General features: G+C 42.5%; 1 protein-coding gene across 7 annotated transcripts in view; it reads right to left on the bottom strand.

Moving 5' to 3' along the window:
• Positions 1 to 3,251: 3,251 nt before the first annotated feature.
• MRAP2 (melanocortin 2 receptor accessory protein 2) overlaps positions 3,252 to 24,741 on the bottom strand; it is a 124,331-nt gene continuing 102,841 nt past the window's right edge. For all 7 annotated transcript variants that reach the window (XM_084959308.1, XM_084959315.1, XM_084959294.1 and 4 more), the window contains 2 exons: positions 15,632 to 15,731; positions 3,252 to 4,816 (listed from right to left, as the gene is read on the bottom strand). In XM_084959308.1, the coding sequence (XP_084815434.1) occupies positions 4,423 to 4,816; positions 15,632 to 15,731 (494 nt within the window). In that variant the 3' untranslated portion in view covers positions 3,252 to 4,422. The remainder of the gene's footprint in view (positions 4,817 to 15,631; positions 15,732 to 24,741) is intronic.

The following is a 24,741-nucleotide window of genomic DNA, read 5'->3' as shown; positions in this document are numbered from 1 at the left end:
AATGCTGGATCCCCAACCCACTGAGCAAGGCCAGGAACCGTACCCACATCCTCATGGAACCTAGTCAGATTTGTTTCCGCTGCACCACAGTGGGAACTCCCTGACTTAACTTATATTTAAAGGGACAGTTTAAGCCTCTGTGTCAAATATGCTCATTGTAAGCTAACAAAAATTATTTTAGCACAGAAGCTGCTTAGTGCTCAATAAATGTCACCTGTTTTGGTTATAAAGGTGCTGGTGGCATCCCACCCAGATTCCTTTTCTACCCAGTATGGCACTCCCAGCTGTTAGGGGTGTTGGGCACTGTGCCACTTTTCTAGAGAATTGCCCTTGGTCAAAGCAGAAGCTGCCTTACCCTGACTGGCTTGGATTACCATCCCCCTGCTCAAGAGAGAATGACTCTGCTGCAATTTGTGCTTCTGTCTAATAGAATGAACGCACGCAGCATAGTGAGGAAACTCATGACATTCTTGAGAATGTTATACCAGCAGAAGTACTGCCAACTTGGGCTTTAAAGGACAGAGAAAAGGACAGCACACTAGCAGACTCCCCAAATTTTCCATTCAGGAAGCAGGTTGATAAACTACTCAGCTAACACATTCTACCCTTCAAAAAAAGGATGATTTCAAGGGTAGAGCTGCAGGCCCAGAGGGCAGAGCCATGAGCCACAGATTATTTCCAAGGCCTTGCGACCTAATGGTATTTATTAGCCCAGTTGAACTCTGAAATTGCTTGGAACAGATGACTCCTTTCTTCCTTCCAGTTTCTTCATTTTTGAATAGGAATGTCTAAAACTGGTATCCTTTGCTTGTCCCATTACATTTTAGGAACAAATAACTTGTTTTCTAGTTTTACTGGTCCACAGACAGTTTTTTTCCCAAGATGGATCATACCCAGGGTCTCACCTGTACCTGACTTAAATGATTAAATGATGCTATTTTGGATTTTTGAAATGATACTTATTTATTTATTTTTTTTTTGGTCTTTTTGTCTTTTTAGGCCCACACCCATGGCATGTGGAGGTTCCCAGGTTAGGAGCCGAATCAGAGCTGTAGCCGCCAGCCTATGCCAGAACCACTGCAACATGGGATCTAAGCCATGTCTGCAAACTACACTGCAGCCCCCAGCAACGCTGGATCCTTAACCCACTGAGCAAGGCCAGGGATCGAACCCAAGTCCTCATGGATGCTAGCCAGGCTCATTAAATGCTGAGCCATGACAGGAACTCCCAAGATGACACTATTTAGACTATAAGCTGGACTTTGATTTGATGGTGTAATAATTGAGATTTTGGAGAATGTTAGGATGAGGTAGATGTATTTTGTGTGTGGGAAGGATGTGAATCTTTAGAGCTGAAGGGAAGGATGTGGTAGAATAATGCCCCCCACCCCCACAACATGTCCATGTTCTAATCCCTAGAACCTGTGACTATGTTACCTTCTATGGCAAAAGGGAATTGTGTTAAGGATCTTGAGATGGGGGATTACTGTGGGTAATCCAATGTAATCACAAAGGTCCTTACAGGAGAGAGGCAAGATAGTCAAACTCAGAGATGTAAAGTGGGAGTTCCCATCATGGCGCAGTGGAAATAAATCTGACTAGGAGCCATGAGGTTGTGGGTTCGATCCCTGGCCTCGCTTGGTGGGTTAAGGATCCGGCATTGCCATGAGCTGTGGTGTAGGTCACAGACAAGTCTCCGATCTGGTGTTGCTATGGCTCTGGTATAGGCTGGCAGCTACAGCTCCAATTAGACCCCTAGCCTGGGACTCTCCATATGCTGCAGGTGTGGCTCTGAAAAAAAAGACAAAAGACAGAGATGTAAAGCGGAAGCAGAGGTTGCAGTGATACAAGGCCATGAGCCAAGGATTGTGAGCAGCCTCTGGAAGTTGGAAAAGGCAAGAAAATGGATGCTTCCCTAGGGCCTCTGTAAGGAACATATTTTTGGTGACACCTTGATTTTTACCGAGACTAGTTGACTTTGAAATTCTACATCCTAGAACTATAACAGAATGAATGTTGCTTTTAGCCACTGAGTTCATAGTTCTTCATTATGACAGCAATAGAAAATGAATTAAGGGAGTCATGTTGTGGCTCAGTGGGTTAAGAACCTGACGATGTGGGTTCGATACCTGGCCTTGCTCAGTGGGTTAAGGATCTAGCGGTGCCATGAGCTGTCACAGATGCAGCTGGGATCCAGTGTTGCCATGGCTGTGGAAAAGGCTGGCAGCTGTGGATCCAATATGCCCTTAGCCCAGGAACTTCCATATATCACAGGTATAGCTGTAAAAAAGAAAAAAATAGAAAGAAAATGAATTCAGGAACCAATATGAACACAAAGCACATGCCACCTGCTATGCAGTCATGTTCTTTGTCTCAGACCCAGAGTTTGTGTCTTCAGCCAGCTTCCACAAAACTGTGTTATGCTAACCTGTAATTCTGCAAGAGGGGTTAAATCTTGAACACTTCATGGTTCTTAACATCTAGTTAATGAAAATGATAGTTTTGAATCATGGGTATTTTTCCATCTTTAAAATACACTTTGGGAGTTCCCGTCGTGGCTTAGTGGTTAACAAATCCGACTAGGAACCATGAGGTTACAGGTTCGATCCCTGGCCTTGCTCAGTAGGTTAAGGATCTGGTGTTGCCGTCAGCTGTGGTGTAGGCCGGCAGCCGTAGCTCCGACTAGACCCCTAGCCTGGGAAACTCCATATGCCGTGGGTGCAGCCCCAAAAGGACAAAAAGACTAAAAATAAAAATACCCTTCAACAAACAAACAAACATCAAAAGAAAAGAAATTTTTTTTTTTAATTTAGGACACAATAGTCTTCAGTCTTCTAATCTACTTCTAAACAAGAGACCACTTAAATAGTTTTGAATCATAATAATAATTAACCCATGATTTATATTTGGTTACTTAAATTATGAATAATATTATTCGCATTAGTAAAAGTTATTAAAATCTGCATTCTTTAACGAAAATAGCAAGTTTCTTTTTTCAAGAAATGTGTATTAACATAAGATATGTTCCATGATTTGTTCCACTGTTTCGCGTTAGAGTCTTAAAGGATAATATTTTCCACAAAAAAACATTATGGGAAAGGAATTCTTTTGATGGAATAATTCCTAAAGGAAAACTGGTGTACAACTCAGACCACTGGGATCATAGAGACATACAAATTAGTAGGTATTATAGACATGGAATCACTTTTAAATGAAAAAACGGATGTGTAAAAACAAAGAGCCAGAGGAAATTCTGGTGCAATAAATGCATTTATTTTTCAGCTTAAGCAAGACATAATGAAATCCATAATGAAAACACCAACCAGAGATTAGCAGCTGGCCATGCATGCCACATGACTGCAAAACCAAGTTGTTTCCAAAACAACATGCAGTTTTGATTCATGAATCAGCTCTGTGTTGTGCCAGGCCACTCTGAATATTTGCATATGGAGTAATTCTAACTCATTCAACATCCCAGCTCAAAGCCCACACATAAGCCACACCACCATCACCTACACATCTGCCAAGTGAACAGAAAGCATGGCAAATAGTGCTTTTCTTGTTCACTAGCCAATACTATAGCAGTGTGACCAGACACAGTTACACCAACAGAGAGACACAGAAGGCACCTCTCCTCACGCGGCTGATGACCTTCCATATGTTTCTGGGAACAAGACTGTCACACAATGTATTGTGGATTGGTACTCATCCCAGGAGAGGAGGGGCAGGGCTGTCCTCAGCTTTGAGCGTGGGTGGCTGGAGGGTCTCAGAAGAGCCATTTCAGCCCAACCAATAGAAATGTTGCCACAGAAACCATGAGAGATGAGTCTCCTGACATCCTGATAGACACCGGGACCCTGACAAAAGCTGGGCTCAGTTAAGGGTTGAATGGAAAGTCAACTGGGGGATCTTATAGCAAGAGCTAGGATACGGTGCCCTAGTTTATACTCCTTTGGGTATATCCCAGCCTCATCTGAACACAGTCATAAATCGGCAAATTATTCGAGTTGAGACAAATCATCTACTCCATACTCCTCTCCTTACAGTAAAAAAGACGGCAGCCCAGAGAGAAAAAGCAACTCACTAATGAAGAGCATAGCAGTGGCAGACAGGAAGGCCATATGTCAACCCCATTCAAGAGTGATGATGCCGAGTATGTGGCCAAGTTCTTCAACAACAAGGAAGATGAGACAGTGTAACTACTTGGTTCTCCCCCTCCCAAAAGCCCCATATGTGTTTGAGGGCGTAAAAACAGCTGAATCAGCTCTCTTCCCAGGGGGCTCTCTTCTCTGTCATTTTGCCTTTTGGTCTCTCTGTCTCTGTCTCTCATATACAAACGCACACAATTTTGGTGAATGGAGATTTCGTACTATACAAAGACAGACCAGCCTCTTCAGGTATACACTTTACAAAACATGCTTCTCAATCCAAGTCTTTGTGTGGGGTCTGGGCAACTGGCTTATTTTCTAGAACAATAGGTGGTTCCGATATCAGGAGATCGTCTTCCCCAAAGGAGGAGTTCTGGTCTGTGTTGACAAAGTTGGGAATGTCAAATTTCATGAGCCTGTTGAGCTCCTCCTCCGGCTGCCCACTGCGTCTGATGGCTTCTTGGAGCTGAACATTACTATCGAGGGCCGTGGTCTGGAAACAAGCTTTGGCCTTGTCCAACTGGTCCACTTCATTAATGTAACAATGAAAGAGGGACCTGGATTCCTCATTGCCCTGTCGAGAAAACACCTTGTCTGGCTCCAGTGGTCTTCCAAAATCTGACACAAAGCTGTTCATTCGGAATCTCTTCTCTGAAGACTCTGCATTGCTGTCAAGAAAAGCAAAATAAAAATCTGCTTACATTCCAGCTTAGTTACCTGCAGAATCATGGTTTTTGGCATCTATTGAGTGCAAGTTGCTTTACAGAGCATGCAAACAAACATCAGAACTGAGAAACATCACTTCTGAACACGTACCGATAAAGCCAAGGCAAAGGTCTCAAGGGAGGGCCCGGGGACCAACCCGAAAAGACACATTTCTTGGAGGAATTCCCAATATTCTGCATCACACACCAGTGTTTCTTAGTGGGATTCTTGGCTCATTTGCATCAGAATTTCTTGAAGTGCTTCTTAAAATGCATAATTCTATTCTGCAAGACCCTCAACCTCCAGAGGTAGCGACTGGTCACCTGTATGTTCATATAATTCCCACCAAGAATCAATATTCATGTTCAAGTTTAGCATCACTGGCCTATATCAGGCTATCCTGAGCAACAAAAATACTATCTTACAGGATGAGTCTCACATTTGTCAAAGCATTCTCATATCCATTTATCTCACCTAATTCTCAAAACTGACCAATGCAGCCACTTAGGCCAAAAATTACTATACCCATTTCACCATAGCATAAACTAAGGTAAGAAGCAGTCAGAATGCCCTCTTGATTGATCACAATCAGTCAGTGATAGGAGTAGGGGAAAAAACTCAGGTTCCTAATTCCTGTTTCATTTAGTGTGGAACAAATTAGCAATCAATGGTAATTTGAATGAATGGATAAATAAACTAACATTCAATTAGTCCCACAAGTGCCTGAAAGGAAGAGCATGGGCAAATTAAATAACCTGATATCCCATCTCCTTTAATCACCATTCTTTCCGGATTCATATAAAGGTTACTCCCACACAGGTAGTGACTCCTTAAGGTCAAGAATCATGTCTGAATACACTTTCAAATCCAGAACAGAACCTGACAAAAATTAGACTCTGGAGTCTGTGTTGAATGTGTATAATCTGAGTGGTTTCAGTTCTTAAATCTCTTCCTCCCCATCCCATCACTCATGATACAGTGCTTGGGACAAAGTTCCCATGTCTCAAGTTCAAAGGGACATGGAATCAATTTATAGGTCTGGAAAATATGATTGTATAAACTAACCTCCAAATGATCAAGCATCACCTGGATTTCAGAAGTCAGTCATTCTAGAAGCTTGGCCATTGAGGCAATGGCGGGACTTCTATATCAGATCACTCTCCTACTGTGATTCCCTGGGTGACATCAGACAAGGAATTCCTCTTGAAGCCTGAGTTTTTCCCTTCAGTGATAAGCCTGATTAACAAACCTCCTGGCCCATGAAGCAAGGTAATGTGAAGGTCAATGATTTACACAAGAGTACAATATTCACTAGGTCATGTATTCAGGATTCAGGGAAAAAATCATTTTGGAGAGATGGATGGAATTCTGCTTTAATGCAAATTGAACTGGCCTTATCTTTCAGTAAGCAATTTTCCTCCACTAGTTGTCATTTTGCCCAAGTTTAAAAGATATTTGAGAACAGGGATGAGCTACCTGTGACCTAACAAGCTAAAAAATGTCACCTAGGAAAAAGAGGAGATTAACAGGTTGGAAAAAGCATGAGAGTTCCTACTGTGGCTCAGTGGTAACAAAGCCAACTGGTATCTATGAGGTTGAAGGTTTGATCTCTGGCCCCACTCAGTGAGTTAGGGATCTGGCATTGCCGTGAGCTGTGGTGTAGGTCGCAGATGTGGCTCGGATCTGGCGTTGCTGTGGCTGTGGTATAGGCTAGCAGCTGCAGCTCCAATTTGACCCCTAGCCTGGGAACATCCATATGCCACATGTGGGGCCATAAAAAAGGAAAAGAAAAAAAAAAAAAAGGAAAGAAAGAAAAAGAAGAAGAGGAAGAAGAAAGGAAGAAAAGCATGATTAAGATGGCTGGGGTCACGCTATTCCCCAATTCCAGGGTAAGAAACTCTGAGTAATAGCTTTCCTGCCTGCTTGGAGCATCAGCTGAATGTGAAAGCCGACCCAGAAACCCAACTGTGTAAAGCAGCTCTTCTGTGATTCAGGCTACATTTTTTTCAGGAATAAGAATTGGGTCCATTGACCACCATGACCCCCCTTTGCTGAAGAATGAAGGCACAAGAGACCAGAGGATTCTGACCCTCCCCAGTGCAGAGCCAAGTCAGTGCCGTAAGAGGCCTTCCCTGCCCCACCCCACTGGTCAATCTCCCCATGATCTCTTGCTGTGGTCACCTGTCTGATTCTCCCTCCCTGAGAACAAGGGAAAATTTCATCTTTGTGGATAAGCAATGAGCTCTGCTGTAGAGCACAGGGAACTGTATCTAGTTACTTATAATGGAACATGATGGAGGATAATATGAGACAAAGAATGTGTGTGTATATATATATGTGTGTGTGTGTGTGTTTGAGATAGAGACTGGGTCACTTTGCTGTACAGTAGAAATTGACAGAACACTGTAAACCAACTATAATGGAAAAATAAAAATCATTAAAATTAGAAAATAATTTCATCTTTGTTCTCTTAGAGTCTGCTAAACATTACTCAATAGACCAACCTTTTATTCCGCTTTTCTTTCTTCAGCTAATATACTAAAAAAAAACCTGTAAGTGAAAAACTGTGATCTTGGGCACAGCTTACTTCAACTCAGTTTCTATCCACACATCATTTGGTAAAATTTATGTACTGAAAACCATAGATCTTAAGTATAAAATTTAATGAATTTTTATTGATGTATACACCCATGTAACCACTCCCCCCCGCCCCGGTTAAGATAGAGAATATTTCATTTCTCCTAGAAAAATTCCTTCCATTAGATTTCTAGCCCCTTTTAGGTAACACTGACTGATTTCTATTTCCATTGATTAACTTTGCCTATTCTTGAATGGCCAATTTCCACCTCCTATAGGTAATCTATTGATTTTTATCACCATGGATTAGTTTATCCTGTTTTTGAAATTCATACAAATGGAATCGTGCAATATACAGTCTTTTGTGCCTGGATTCTTGTGCCCCTCGTAACGTTTTTGAGATTCATCCATGTTGTTGCATGCAACAATAGTTTGTTCTTTTTTTTTACTCGGTAATATTCTGTTGTACAAATACAGTGTAACTTATCTATTCTTCTATTACAGGATATTTGGATTGTTTCCACTTTGGGGCCGCTGTGGGCAAAGCTGCTATGAATGTTCTTGAAAAATCTTTTGGTAGATACATGTTTTCTATCGTTCTTGAGCAAATACTAAGAGTAGTATTACTAGGTCATATAAGAGATGTTCCTTCGCAAGAAACTGCAGAGTTTTTCTTTTCTTTTTTCTTTTTTGTCTTTTTGCTATTTCTTTGGGCTGCTCCCGCGGCATATGGAGGTTCTCAGGCCAGGGGTCTAATCGGAGCTGTGGCCACCGGCACAATCCCAGAGCCACAGCAACGCGGGATCTGAGCCGCGTCTGCAACCTACACCACAGCTCACAGCAACGCCGGATCCTGCAAGGGCAGGGACCGAACCCGCAACCTCACGGTTCCTAGTCGGATTCGTTAACCACTGCGCCACGACAGGAACTCCAAAAACTGCAGAGTTTTTCAAAGCGGTTGTGCCATCTTACATTCTCACCACAATGTATAAAACTTACAGTTGTTCCATATCTTTGTCAGTATTTGATGTGGTCAGTCTTTTTTTTTTTTTTTTTTTTTGTCTTTTTGTTGTTGTTGTTGTTGTTGTTGTTGCTATTTTTTTGGGGGGGCTGCTCCCGCGGCATATGGAGGTTCCCAGGCTAGGGGTTGAATCTAGTGGGAGTGAAATGGCACTTGGTAGGATTTAAATGTGCATTTCTCTGATGTCTAATAATATTGAGTATCTTTTCATGTCCTTATAGTCTATTGGTTTACCTTCTTTTGTGAACTGCCTGTGTCAGAATTTTGCCTGTTTAAAAGTTGGAGTTGCTTATCTTTTGTTATTGATTTGTAGAAGTTTTGTAATACATTCTAAACACAAGTCTTCTGTTAGATGTATATGTTGCAAACACTTTCTCTTGATCTGTGACTTGCATTTTCATTTTCCTAAAGGTGTGTTTGATAAGCACAAACTTTAAATTTCTGTTAAGTTCAAATTATTAGCTTCCATGTTAGCACTTTTTGTATTCTCTCTGAGAAATAACTGCTGACCCTAAAATCACAAAGATAGTCTCCTATGCTTTCTTCTAGAACCATGCTTTCCAATACAATAGCCATCAGCTATGGGTGGCTATTTAAATTTAAATTAAGTAAAATTAAGTAAAATTTAAAATTCAATTTCCCAATCATATTACCCACATTTCAAGTGCTCAATAGCTACTTGAGGCCAGTGGCTACCTAATTAGCCAGCACAGGGAACATTTCCATCATCACAGAAAGTTCCATTGGATAGAACTGTTCTAGGAGCTTTTACTTTGGGTATATGGTCTATATTGAGATAGGCGTCAAGGTTCATTTTTTTTTCCCATATGTTTATCCTGTTGTTCTAGTATTGTTGTTTAAAAACAATGACAACAACAACAAACTTTTCTTTTCAATTGACCTTATACAAAACCCTTGTATTTCCACATACTGGTAACAAACAATAAGAAAATGAAATATATATATATTCCATTCACAAAAGCCTCAAAAAAAAAAAAATAGAGGGGAGTTCCCATTGTGGTGCAACAGAAGTGAATTCGACGAGTGAATTCAACATGAGGATGCAGGTTCAACCTCTGGCCTCGCTCAGTGGGTCAGGGATCCAGTGTTACTGTGATCTGTGATGTAGGTCACAGATATATATATTTATATATATAAAGATTCTACTACCTTAGAATGGTCCTCAGCACATCCTGGGCAAGCCATTGCTGTGCACCCAGTAAACACTTCTTAACTGATGGGGAATTAAAAGTGATTGTTGAACAAAGGTGCATAATTTGAATCAGACAGATGAAACAGTTGCATTTTTCACCTGTTGATATTTGGCAGATCTTTCAGAATGACAAACCTTCCTTGGGAATCACTTGCCATGTGTGCACTTAGCTAGTTTCTGTGGCCTTGGCCATTACCAAAGACCCTGAGCATAGACTTTCTCTTGCTGTTAGCATTTGGGTGCACTGTACCCATCCTTTAGTGAGTGTCATATTCAGGTAAATTGCAACTCAAGGTAAAACATCCTTTCTATTTTTATAAAGTCATGAGGAATCCTGTCCTCACCCCTATAAGAGGACCATCCCTACTTGGACAAAGTGCACTTGGCAAAGGCTACAAAGGGAGGGTATTTGCGGTATGTCTGGGGCTTGATCATTTTTTTTAATATAAAAATAGGATCCAAGCCTTTCCCATGCTCTTTCTCCCTGGCAGACTTATGATAATGGGGCTCTAATGCTTTAACAAGACAGCAAAGGGAGTAAACAGCTCCTTAGGGAAGAAAGCACAGGAAAAAAAAAAATGGTTTTTACCTTCATTGTCCATGGAGGATCGAGGTAGGAGGGTTTTTTCCCCCTCACACTACAGAAAATATTCCATGAGAAAAAGAATCCCCATTAAAGCTGTTTCTTGGGCCTAAAAGCTTTTCAGAAAGGTGATGTCAGCTTTATAAGTTTTCCTTCCTCTGCAGTCTGCTTTACTAAGGCTAACCATATCTGGTTCTCTTCTTCTGGGCTCAGAGATTCCCCTCCCCCACCTAGCAGTCAGGTGGGTGTGGCTAGTGCTGGCCAATGAACTGAGGGAAGAAGGGGTGTGTTCCCCTTCCCAGCTGCAGGTGAAAGATCTCCATATGCTCCCTTCCCAGTCACCCTTAACAGGGAGGCTGAGAGTTGGAGATACAGCAGCTACAGTGGAGGAGCTAGAATCCACCCCTTGCTGACCCTCAGAAGACGTGTAGCTTGATCACAACGTAAACCCATGTTGTGTTACACTGAGATTTGGGGAGCTGCTTGTTACTGTCTCATAACCTCGGGTGTTTATGACACATCCTTTTCTTAACAAAGGCCATTGAGTAGGCAGTGATTCCATTCAGAATTGAAGTTCTGGAGTTCCCCTCACCACACAGCGGAAACGAATCCAACTAGGAAACGTGAGGTTGCGGATTTGATACCTGGCCTTGCTCAGCGGGTTAAGGATCCAGTGTTGCCATGAGCTGTGGTGTAGGTTGCAGAGGCAGCTCTGATCTGGCCTTGCTGTGGCTGTTGTGGGGGCCTGCAGCTGTAGCTCTGATTGAACCCCTAGCCTGGGAACCTTCATATGCCCTGGGTGCGGCCCTAAAAACACACACACACAAAAACAGAATTGAAGTTCTCATGCTAACATGATACCAAGTTGGAAACTTCTGGAGAGAAGCCTGTCTGCCTGTCCTTGTGTCTTTTCTCTCTCTCTCTCTTTTTTTTTTTTTTTTTTTTTGCTTTTTGTAGGGCCACACTCTGGGCATATGGAGGTTCCTAGGCTAGGGGTCGAATTGGAGCTATAGCTGTTGGGCTACACTATAGCCACAGTAACACCGGATCCTTGGACCACTGAGCAAGGCCAGGGATTGAACCTAGGTCCTCATGGATACTAGTCAGGTTTATAACTGCTGAGCCACAATGGGAACTCCCATCCTTGTGTCTTACTACTTTCCAGGGGATGCACCTACTCTTTTCATGTGTGGGCAATGATGAGATTCTTAGGAGCCGTCCAGCTGCCCAGGGTGCCTCCATGGAGAAAGAAATAGGACTAAGTGGTAGACTCCGTACTAGTTCATTTTGTGCCTACAGACTTGATCAGGGATCTTAACCAGAATGTTATTCCCAAAGGATGCTGCCTGAAATCCTACTTGAGGAAGTAAAGGTTCTTGGTGACCAACTACCCAGAGAGCCTGTTATAGAAAACAGTCAGAATTCAGATGTGTCAGTCCTCCCAAACCATCACCAAGGTTCTCTCCTTAGTCTCCTTTCTAAAATCATCTTACTCTTTTAGGAGTTCCCGTCCTGGCGCAGTGGTTAACGAATCTGACTAGGAACCATGAGGTTGCAGGTTCGATCCCTGGCCTTGCTCAGTGGGTTAAGGATCCGGCGTTGCCGTGAGCTGTGGTGTAGGTCGAAGACGCGGCTCAGATCCTGCGTTGCTGTGGCTCTGGCATAGGCCGGTGGCTGCAGCTCTGATTGGACCCCTGGCCTGGGAACCTCCATGTGCTGCAGGAGCGGGCCTAGAAAAGGCAAAATAATAATAATAATAATACAAAAATAAAAAAATAAAATCATCTTACTCTTTTACTGAGAGACACACTGGTCAAGCTGGGCTGGAATGAGGCTGCATTTTGGCATGTGCAGCTCCAATGTGAATGCTTAGGGTGTGGCCATTCCATGGGAGGAGAGGTTTCTTCTCCCTCCTGCTCTTTACCTGCACCCCTCGGCTCTTCCCAGGACTCCACCAGCCATGCAGGGATGGACTAATCTTCAACAAGTGCTGCCAAGCATGTATCAGCAGTTCCACAGGCATCAGTTCACTTAATCTTTACAATTATCCTGGGAGGCAGAAACTACTTTATTTTTATAAAAGAGGAACCTCAAGCATAAAGAAGCAGAACAGAAGTTAAGAATCCAGCCCAAATCTGGAAAGGTTTGACTCCGGAGTCCATGCTTGATGCGATATGTGATAAAAGAAGATAACTCTGATTGCTTGCTAATATCTTTGTTTCAATAGGAAATTAAAAATTCCTAATTCCTGATATAATTTAACATAGTGTTAATAATAGGAGCTTTAGAGCCAAAGAGACTTTAGTTGAAGGCCTGACTCCACAGGGATTTTTTTGTTGTTTTTATTTTTTTGTAACCTGAATATCCTCATGAGTCATTCAGCCTCATTTTTCTTATCTGTAAAGTGGGAACACTTACAGGATTTACTTCATCTTTCTGTGAGGACTTGGTGAGACTATATATATAAAGTAATCAGCAAACCCTGATTAGTTCAAAAACTGCTATTATTATTCCTATGATTTATCATTCTTCCCTCTATGTCTAATTATCACAGGCAAACTGAAAAATGATTATTTTATATTAGCATTAGCTAATTGGAAAAAATAATGTCATTTTAGAAAAACTTCCCTCGAAATTAATGTCAAGTTAACTAACATCTAAAAGCTTTTTTACTGATCCATTTAGGGATCCACATGTCTGTTTCTTTCCGTTTCTTTATATACTGCAGTCAAATGCCATGTCTTACACTGCCTCAGACTCAAAAACGCATTTCAGGGTAGTCCTGAAGGCTAATCCATTATTTTTTTAAAGTTAAATAAGAAAGGTTAGACTTTCTTCTTAACCTCATTAAAAACATGTAGAGTTGCTATGACCCCTGTTCTTTGAGATGACTCAGAATCGCCATCAAAAGAGAAAACAGCCATTAAAAGGATGAACTGCCAACTGGAAGATAGGAAATGCGAGATTCAGCTACCCAGGGTCAAGGTGAAATGTTAAGGAAATGTATCAGTCGGTGTTCTTCAGAGAAATAGGACCAACAGAGTGTGTGTGTGTGTGTGTGTGTGTGTGTGTATGCGTGTGCGTGTGCGTGTGCGTGTGTGTGTGTGTGTGTGTGTTCCTATATCTATCCGTCCAAGAGGGGCAAAGGGAGATTTCTTTTAAGAAATTAGTCCATGTGATGGTAGAGGCTCGCAAGTCCAAGATCTGTGGGGCAGGCTGGAAGGCTAGAGACCAGGGAAGAACTGCAGTTCAGGTCTGAAGGCAGTCCTCTGCCAAAACTACTTTTTGCTCAAAGGATGACAACCTATTTCTAGGAGGGCCTTCCACTGACTGGATGAGCCTCACCCACATTAAGGAGGATAATCAGTTTTACTTAGAAATGTTATCTCATCTTAAAAAAAAAAATCTTCACAGCCACATCTAGAATAATGTTCAACCAAGTATCTGGGTACCATGATCGAGAAAAATTGACAAATAAAACTAATCATTATAGGAAGTCGTGTTTCTGTTTGGGGCTAGGGTATTCCCATCTGTAAAATCACCTGCATCCTACATCAAACAAATACATCTCAATAACCCTAAAAAAAAATCCATCTTTCTTTCTGAGGAAAAGGAAAATAAAGGGGATTATTATCCCCATCATGCTCTGTGCTCCAGGAAACTGACTTTTGATGGAGGTTCTTGACTGCTGGTTGTGTTCTGGGGTTCAGCCACTTGGCAGCAATGGTGAGAAATAGGAAGAAGAGGGGAAAGAAAAATCTGGCCATTTGTTGGAGGCTCCCTCCCTGAGTAGTCACACTGAGCCACCGTGTCCCTTGACCCAGGTCATCGCTCCTCTTAGCCAAACTTTCTGCAGGGCCCCCTTTAAGTCTAGGACATCTATTTCTCAGTGTTGCAAGTCCTGCACTATCCTGGTGGGGAGCTGCCCTCCTCTCCGGCCACAACTTGTGACTAGTCCCTTTATCAAAAACTTTTTCTTTGCTTTTTAGGGCCACACCCACGGCATATGGAGGTTCCCAGGCTAGGGGTCAAATAGGAGCTACAGCTGCCAGTCTATACCACAGCCACAGCAACGCAGGATCTGAGCTTCATCTGCAACCTACACCACAGCTCATGGCAACACTGGATCTTTAACCCACTAAGGGAGGCCAGGGATCAAACCTGCAACCTCATGGTCACTAGTTGGATTCATTTCTGCTGCACCACAATGGGAACTCCCCAAAAGCTCTTCTAATTATCTGAGTGTGCTATCTGTTGCCTGTGAGGACTGACTGAGAAAGTACCTAACCCACTTTGGTTTTCCCTTTAGTTGAAGAGTTGAAATTTTTAAAAATCTTCTGAAACATTTCTAAGTTTTTGGCAAACCATAACTGACCAAATACTCAATGTTACTCAACCTTCTTCAAGCATCCCTGTATTCTCTCCATAAATCCAAAGCCCAACATGAATGTTCCTCCCCATGCAATGAAAATTACCTAATTCTTTTTTAAATTTTTTATTATAGTTGATTTATAATGTTCTATCAATTTCTGCTGTACAGCCAAGTGGCCTAGTTTTATATATACGCATAATTTTTCTCACATTATCCTCCATCATGTTCCATTGCAAGTGATTAGATATAGTTCCCATGCTATATAGCAGGATCTCATTGTTTATCCACTCCAAATGCTATAGTTTGTATCTACTAGTATCTATGAGGACACGGGCCTCATAGACCCTGGCCTCAATTAGTGGGTTAAGGATCTGGCGTTGTTGCCATGAGCTGTGATGTAGATCACAGAGGTGGCTTGGATCTGACGGTGCTGTGGCTGTGGCGTAGGCTGGTGGCTGCAGCTTCAATTCAACCCCTAGCCTGGGAACCTCCATATGCCACGAGTGCAGCCCTAAAAAGACATAAGACGAGAAAAGAAAATGAGCCCGAGAGGCAAAAGGCAAAGTGCCAAGAAGAAGGCAGATTCCATCCAACTGGCACATGGCTCCAGAAAGCAAAACCATAACCAGCCTCATCTCTCCATCCACTGAAGCAATCCTAGCCCTGGAGGTTCTTTCTGTTTCTTTCTTTCCTTTTTTTTTTTTTTTTCATCTTTTTAGGACTGCACTCATCGCATATGGAGGTTCCCAGGCCAGGAGTTGAATCAGAGCTGTAGCTGCCGGCCTACACCACAGCCATAGCAACACAGGATCCAAGGTGCATCTGTGACTTACCCACAGCTCATGGCAACACCCGATCCTTAACCCACTGAGCAAGGCCAGGGATCAAACTTGTGTCCTCATGGATGCTAGTAAGATTCTCTAACCACTGAGCTACACACGACGGGAACTCCTCCTTCTGTTTCTTAAGGTCCCTGTGGGGTTTTATAGAATTGAGAACAGCCCAAACTTACTCTTGGTGTGGAGCTCCTGTCTTGGTCAGCAAGGTCAGCACAAAAAACATGAAAATCACGAAGACCGCAAGACCAACCCAAAATCCAATTACAATGGAATCTGCAAGACAGTTAATAACACTGAGGTTAGTACTTCATAGGAGCATAAAACTTAAATATTTGAGGAATCTGCACTTTTTGATACAGAAAATGAGAGGAGATGTCAACAATCTCTGTGACAATCTTGAACCATCATTTATCAAAGGGACTATTAAGATGTAAGGCATGGAGTTCCCACTGTGGGGCAACAGGATTGGTGGCATCTTGGGGGTGCTGGAACACAGGTTAGACCCCCAGCCTGGCACAGTGGGTTAAGGGTCTAGCATTGCTCAGCTGCAGCTTAGGTCGCACCTATGGCTCAGACCTGATCCCTGGCCCCGGATCTCCATATGCCTCAGGGCGGCCAAAAAAAAGTGAGGGAGACTGGAGAGTCTGTGCCTCCAGGTTTCTGCCTCAGGTGACTCCAAGAGACATCAGCCTTCCTGACTTTTGGTTTCCACTTCCAGGGAAGGAATCTAGAACAGAAAATAGGCCATCTGGGTCCTCAAGATTCCACTGAAGTACCTTGAGATAGAAAATCCAATTTTTAGCAGACACTGACATATGAAGTTTAAACTGACTTCCAAGTCAAACCAACCCAATTTTGTATTTTCACTTCCATTCCTGCTGGAATTATACAGGTCCTGATTCCACCAATGGCCTCCTGAGTGTTCTTCCTGCCTTCTGTCTTTCCCTGGATCTCATCTCCATATGAATCTGCCTTATCACAGCTCTGACAACATTGCTCTTTTATGAAAAACCTTTCAATGAAAACAGACCTGACCTTTTCTAGATTAGAAGAGATTCCTTAAACAGAGCACTTTCTACTGTCCGGCACCTGCTGCTATTGTGAAAGTGATCATGTCCTTCCGGTTTGCCCCTACTCTAAAACTCATGTTTCCATCAGACGAGGGGACACTCTCCCTGTATTTACCTGAACTCTTGGACACAGATTCCTAATACCCACACTTTTTCAGGGGCCCTTACTTTCGCCTGGCCAGAATAACTTCCCCAACCTAGAGCTAATGAAAGTCTATCCATCCTTCAAAGCCCAGTCCTTACACTATCTCCTTCACAAAGCCTGATTTCCCCAACTGATGAGCTTCTCCCTCCTGCGAACCCATGGCATGTCTGTCTGTGCTTCTCTGCATGGTCACTCCTTAATCCTATCATGGTAACAGTCACTAGGGTTTATCTTGGGCTGGCGATGAGACCAGGCTGCCTATGAGATGTGGCACATTCATCCCAGGGTCTCACGTCTGGGGGAGGCAACAGAGTTGAATTATTTTAGATTTTCTGATCTATTCTAAGAAGTTTACCCTATGTGGCAATACAGGAAAGATGCTTAACAATTTTTTTAAAAAGGTGAATAGAATTTATGTACTAAATATATTTAAATGCAAAGCATTATTCTAATTTAGTTGTCTGTATATAGCACTTTTTCTAACATGAAGAAACCAGATTAGCAGTTTACTCTGCATAATTCATTTTTTTTTCTTTTTTCTGGCTTTTTTAAGACCATACCTGTGGCATATGGAGGTTCCCAGGCTAGGGTTCTAATTGGAGCTGTAGCTGCCAGTCTACACCACAGCCACAGCAATGTGGGATCCAAGCCACATCTGCAACCTACACCTCAGCTCATGGGAATGCCGGATCCAGATCCTTACCCCACTGAGCGAGGCCAAGGATCAAACCCTCAACCTCATGGTTCCTAGTCGAATTCATTCCCACTGTGCCACAAACAGGAACTCCTACTCTGCATAATTCATACTTTCATTCTACATATACATATACATATAGCCAAGAGGTTAACAACTTCTGTTTAACAATGTTTACTCAGAACTCTTGATGCAAACCTAATGTATGTTTCCCAGAGCTAAGAGCGCCAAAGAAACAGGCATGGTAGACTTTGCCTTACAATGTAATAGAAATGAAGCCTAAAGAAGACATAAGGACAAGTAACAAAAAAACGCTTGTGCGTAAGTACAACTAACACGTAACAATACCATCGGTACAGGGCACAGACTGTGAAGCATCTCTGTGCATATAACAGCTCAGCACCCGGTCCTTCATCAATTTCCCACATAACAAAAGCAAATTCTAAAATGACACACCCGTGTCATTTAATCCTCAGCTGAGAATTTAATCTAGCCCCGTTGACTGGTTTGTCAAATCCATTTACTAGGAAGGGGTCCCCATGAGGACAGCTTTCACACTGCTCGTGGTGGCTGGCATCCCATGAGTCCTCCGGTCCCCTAACCCTGGGTGGGCCAAGGTGGAGGAGGGTGCCTTTGACCCAGCCCAGTCCCTGTCCCCCATCCTTCTAGTGCCACAGGGAGCTGATCAAAAAGCAACAACAATGCGAGGCCTGGGAGGGTCTCAGCCCTCAGCAAAGTTATGAAGGAGCAGAGTGCAAATGAGGAGAGCTTTGGTTAGAATTTGAGGATCCTGCCATCCTAAGGATTTTCAAATGTTTCCTTGCTAATGCAGTATCCATGCTACTCATCACAATATGCTTTAAGGATTGAGTTCTTGTTGTGGCTCAGTGGGTTAAGAAACCGACATAGTAACCACGAGGATGGGGTTTGGATCCCTGGCCTTGCTCAGTGGGTTAAGGATCTGGCATTGCCACAAGCTGCAGTGTAGGTCACAGATAGCTCAGATCTGGCGTTGCTGTGGCGTAGGCCGGCAGTTGCAGCTCCAATTTGACCCCTAGCCTGAGAACTTCCATATACTGCAGGTGAGGCCCTTAAAAAAAAAAAAAAAAAGCTTTAATAGCTTTGCTTATTTATATTCTCCTTCAAAGGAGATTCTGCTTCCTCAGATTATTTCCATTAATTCTTCTTTCCCTCATCCTCCATCACATGGCCCAACCCCAGGGCATTTTCTCACTCTGAGCCCCTTTGAGAGAACATCAGAGATCTCCGTCTCACCCCAGGCATAACCAAAGTCTCTCTCTTGAAGGTTTATTTGTAAGTTTCACAGGCATGAGCATTGCAGTAAAACCAGGAATACAGAGCCTCTGGTCTTCCCCAAAGCAACCTCTCTTGGGAGGAAGTCAGAACAGAGGTTTACATAAAGTGAGGTTCCAAGGAGGCCAGTTGGTTAAGGAAGCCAAGAAAAGCCTTCCACAGGTGTTACTTTTTAAAAATTTTTACTTATTGTTATAATCACTCAATGAATTTTATGATACTTATAGTTGTACGCTGATCATCACAAAGCAATTTTACAGCATTTCTATCCCAAACCCCCAGTATATCCCTCACCCCCCACAGGTGTTTCTAATAGAGCTGAACAGCTACTTCTGTCCCATCTAGAGACTGAGCTACTGAGAGACCACTAGGGTAAGACTGTGAGGCAAATTGCCCAGGGGGATTGCAAAGGGGATGTGTCATAATGAAATAACTTTCCCTTAATCTGATCTCTAATGAAAGGACTGAAATAAGAGAGCTGAAAACTGACAGCTGCATGGTTTTCCCTGTATGATCCGTTTCTCCGTGTGCTATTTTTCCACTCTAAGGTAGGACTAGAGCAACTCTCCCATCCCTCTCTACCCCTTAAGAATAAATTGTGACCTTTCCATCTCATGGTTGTATGCAAAATTAGGGTTAATGCTGAATTTGAAAGAAAGGGTTCAGGGAGTTCCCCTTGTGGCTCAGTGGGTTAAGAACCCAACACACTATTTGTGAGGATGCAGGTTTTATCCTTGGCCTCACTCAGTGAGTTAAGGATCCAGCACTGCCGCAAGATGTGACATAGGCAGAAGAGGCAGCTCAGATCCAGTGTTGCTGTGGCTGTGGCGCAGGCTGGCACCTGCAGCTCCAATTCAAAACATAGCCCCAGAACTTCTAAATGCCTCAGGCACAGCCATAAAAAGAAAAAAAAAAGAAAGAAAGAGAGGGTTCAGGACACCAGAGCCAGCACTGTTCACACACCACTTCTGGTTCCTAAGGTGTTAAGGTAAGTTCTGTGATAGGAATTTTCGGCAAGGCGCCAATGGTAGGTCCCAGTACTTGTCTCTACTGTGCTCCCGAGGGCATGTTTCATTTCAAACTTTTGCAAGCTCTAGCTATGCTTTGCATCTTGATTACCCGGCTTCCTGCTGACTCATCCATGCATGTATCTGGCATTATCTAAGCAAATTGTTACATGACACCAGTATGGACCATGGCCACCACTGATGGCTCAGAATAAGAGGATGCTCTTCCAGTCTTTTAGCATAGTAGCCAGAGTGGCTCTGCTAAAATGGAAACACGTCCATTCATTGACTCACAGGCTTTTGTTCTGCTTTTATTTTTTTTAACTTTTTTTTTTTTTTAGGGTCACACCTGCAGCATGCGGAGGTTCCCAGGCCAGGGAGGTTCCCAGGCTAGGGGTTGAATGGGAGCTCTAGCAGCCAGCCTACAACCAGAGCCACAGCAACATGGGATCTGAGCCATGTCTGAGACCTGCATCACAGCTCATGGCAATGCTGGATCCTTAACCCACTGAGCGAGGCCAGAGATCAAACCTCATGGATGCTAGTCAGATTTGTTTCCCCGAGCCCCAACGGAACTCCATGTTTCTGCTTTGCTAAGAACACTCTGTCTCACCCAGCCAAGCCCTAATAAATGCCCCATTTCTCTCCTTCCCTTTATAGAACACTTCTGAGAGATCTCACTGTACATACTGTCTCCAATTCCTGTCTCTTTTTTCTCTTGAACCAATTCTAGCAGCTTTTAGTCTTAATGCTCCCCTAAAACTGCTTTTAGGATCCTTGCTAGTAACTTCCACATTGTAAAAATCCTGCAATCAATTCTCAGCCCTCAACTTACTTGATCTTAACAACAGCATGTGACACAGACTATTGTCTCATTCTTGAAACCCCTTCTTCACTTGATTTCCAGGAAACCACAATCATACAATTTTCTTCTGACCTTTCTATAAATTCCTTTCAGGCTCCTTGGCTGCCTTCTTCTTAACTGTCTCCCAATTTCTAAGTGCTAGTGTGCCCCAGGCCTCAATTCTGGGATCTCTTTAGTTTTCTATCAATGTTCATTCATCCAGGCTCTTGGGTTTGAATACTATTTGTATGCTGATGACTCTCAACTGTATACCTTTACTGCACCCCTCTCGCTCCCTGCACCATGGGATGTCTGACAGGTCTCAATCTAACAGGTCCTAAATGGAGTTCCTGATAGTCCTGTTTATCCCATAGTCTTGTCTGTCTCAGTTAATAGCAATTCATCCTGCCAACTACTCAGATCCCAGAACTTCAAATCATCCTTGGCTCTTCTCTTTCTCTTGCATATCACTGCCAATCCATTGACAAATTCTGTCAGATCTACTTCAGAAAGACCCAAAAATTTATGTTGCTTTTTTTTTTTTGTCTTTTTAGGGCTGCACCTGCAGTATATGGAGGTTCCCAGGCTAGGGGTCAATGAGAGCTGTAGCTGCCAGCCTACACCACAGCCACAGCAATGCCAGATCAGAGTTGAATCTGTGACCTACACCACAGTTCACAGCAATGCCAGATCCTTAACCCACTAATCAAGGCCAGGGATTGAACCTGCGTCCTCATGGATGCTAGTCAGATTTGTTTCTGCTGCACCACAATGGGAACTCCAAAAATTTATGCGCTTATCATACCACTGCCCATAGTCCAAACCACCTCAGCAGCTGCCTAGACTGCTGCAACAGCACCCTGCCTGATCTTTACTTCCAATCTCATCCTCTTCCTTCCCTAGCTGCAGTGTAATCTTACTGAAGCCTAAGCTAGATGCTACCTTTCTGCTCCAAACCCCCAAATGACCTCTCAGAGAAAAAGTCAAAGACCATAGCATGACCTCTAAGGCCCCAATTCCCTCTTACGCATCACCTGACTTCATCTTCTGATGTTCTGCCCCTTATTCACCCCTCATTGTTTCTTTCATATTCCATTTTGCTCTTATCATGGAGTATTTTCTAGAATGTTCTTCCCTAGGTATCTTATAGCCCCATCTCCCTTCCTTCAGGTCATTTCTCTCACAGTTCTCCTTTCTAGTAAGGTCTTCCATGGCCACTCTATTCTCACCTGCACACTCCACATCTTCTTTCCCAACTTTATTATTTTATCACCACCTGGCATAGTATGTTTATTTATTATCTGTCTCTCTGCTAGAATGCAAGATCCACAAGAGAAGATTTTTTTGTCTTTTTCTGTTCACTATTATCTCTGCAGTGCTTAAAATACTACTGGACATAATAGGTGCTCAATAAATATGTGCAGAAGGAATGAAGGAACAAATGTCCATCCTGCTGGTACCAAATGTTTGTCTGATATATGTCCACCTCTGATACATTATAGGGTTTAATACCAGATTCGAAACTGAGGAACAAAAGGAGAATTCACAATGACCATCAGAGGTTTCTCAGATGAAAACCTCCCTTTTATCTTTGTTTTTAGGCCCACATGTGCAGCAAGCATATGGAAGTTCCCAGGCTAGGGGTCAAATCAGAGCTGCAGCTGCTGGCCTATACCACAGCCACAGCAACACCAGATCTGAGCCGAATCTGCAACCTACAATGCAGCTTGCAGCAACACCGGATCCTTAATCCAATGAGCAGGACCAGGGAATGAATTTGAGCCTCATGGATTCTAGTTGGGTTCTTAACCTGTTGAACCACAACAGGAACTTCTCAGATGAAAGACGCTTTCAAGGCAGGAATCTTAATTTTGGCAGGTGGGAGAACTTAGTCTAACTAGCATGGTAAGTACTGTTGCTGAGAACAATCTATTACAGGTAAAGTAAATGAAGACAATTGTTATGGTCATTCATAGCTTCATAAGTGCTTCCGCTTGAAATGACCTGTTTCTATTCTTTTGATCCTGCATCTAACTGGCTTTGAATTTAGTTCAGCAAAACAAGGAGATACAATGCCAGAATTACAGCATTTTAATGTGGAACAGGCTATACCAACATACCATAGGTGACTTAATCTTATCTTCCTGTATGTCTTGGGGCTTGTTTCTTTCTTTGTTTTTTATTTTTCTTTATATGCTTCATATACTGTCAGATTCCTGAAGCTAAGGGCCTCTACTTTAATCAGATCTCTTATATCAGAATAGTAAGGACTCACCCATAAATTTTTGTTTTTTCTTAATGTAAATGTTAAAGCTAACAAAAGCACTCCTTGGAGTTCCCATTGAGGCTCAGCAGGTTAAGGACCCAACATTGTCTCTATGAGGATGCAGGTTTGACCCCTTGTCTGGCTCATTGGGCCAAGGATCTGGTGTTGCAGCAAGCTGGGGTGTAGGTTGTAGATGTGGCTCAAGATCTAGTGTTGCTGTGACTATGGTATAGGCCTACAGCTGCAGCTCCAATTCAACCCCTAGCCTGGGAACTTCCATATGCCACAGGTGTGGCTGCAAAAATAAAAAATTAAAACCAAAACCAAACCAAAAAAACCCACTCCTTATTAATGAAATAATAGATACAGTAAGTATGTAATATAGCACACTTTTGCCTATATTTTGCAGGAATTTTTTCCAGCTATAATCTTTTCTAAATATAATACACCCCAAAGATTTTCAACTCTCTTCTGGAAATGCACTAACCAAAATTACAGCAGCACACCTGTTTTGGTTTTTTTGGTGTTTGTTTTTTTTTTTAACTCCTTAAACTAAGGAAAAGAGGAGCAAACTGACACAAAAATAAAATCCTTGTCACCAAGCTGTAAAAATTCAGGTTATAGGGAAATAAATGGAAATTTGCCCAGTTATTTTGATTTCCACTAAAATTCTTAACAGCTAGTCTCCTTACCTAAAGATTGTCCCAGAAAAATAACAGATTAAAGAATTAAAGTAAATTAAGGAGGGTGATTTCACATCCAGACAGCAACAGCCTTTCATCAGATAACTGATGACAGCTTATCTTAATCCTAATGGATTCCGTATGGTTTTTTTTGTTTTTGTTTTCGGTTTTTTTTTTTTTTTTAATTCCACAAAAAAGTACTGGGTACACATCAATAAAGGAATAGGTGAAAATATTTAATTATTACTATTCATTTCAGGGGTATAGAATATGTGGTTTATTTAATGCCTTTTTTAACGAACAAAAATAGAAAGCTCTCGATCCAGGAAATCAGTAACTCTGAAGCCCTTTAAAGCCCCATCAATGGAGACCAGAGGTAGAAACCAGGCAGCATATCCCTGCCCCTGTCTTTGTAATTGCCCGCAGATGCTCTGCCATGGCCGCCAGCAGCCAGTAGCATTCAGGCCCTCAGGACCCACATGTGAAGCCTGGGCTCTTGCAGACCATCCTGCAATGAAGGAGTGGAAAAAAGGCTAAACACTGAATTATCTGGAGGTGGCACCTGACCAAAATGGAGACTTGGGAGGTTCCTGAGCTCTCCTCCCACGGACACACTGAATATACAGCTGCACGTGGAGCAATTCCCTCCGAAAGAGTCCAGAAACTGAGTGACTCCTACACATCTGACTAATGAGAAAATACCCACATCCCAAATGAGTAGGAAAAGCTGAGACACACTCTAAAGACTCCACCAAAGAAACTGTTAGAATAAATGAATTTAGTAAATTTGCAGGGTACAAACTCAAGATGCAGAAACTGTGATATTTCTGTACACTAATAATGAACTATCATAGGTAGAAATTCAGAAAATAATCCCATTTACAATTGCAGCAAAAAGAATAAAAAGAATAAAATACCTAGGAATAAATTTCACCAAAGAGGTGAAAGACCTATACACTGAAAACTGTAAGACACAGACAGAAAAAAAAAAAAAAAACCTGAAGAAAAATAAGTGGAAAGATATTATATGACATGGATTGGACAAATGATTATTTGTCCATACTACCTAAAGCAATCTATAGATTCAGTGCCATCCCTAACAAAATTCCAATGACATATTTCACAGAACTAGAATGAAAATTTGTATGGGGAGTTCCTGTCATGGCTCAGCAGAAATAAGTCTGACCAGCATCTATGAGGACACAGGTTCGATCCCTGGCCTTGCTCAGTGGGTTAAGGATCTGGCATTGCTGTGAGCCG

This window comes from Sus scrofa, chromosome 1 (assembly GCF_054392235.1).
Source record: "Sus scrofa isolate SSC_HxYL_T2T_F1_AM1 chromosome 1, Sscrofa_HxYL_maternal_Yorkshire_Landrace_v2.0, whole genome shotgun sequence".
Classification (NCBI taxonomy): domain Eukaryota; kingdom Metazoa; phylum Chordata; class Mammalia; order Artiodactyla; family Suidae; genus Sus; species Sus scrofa.
Note: the sequence above shows the minus strand (reverse complement) of the source record. Positions and strands in the feature narration are given on the sequence as shown.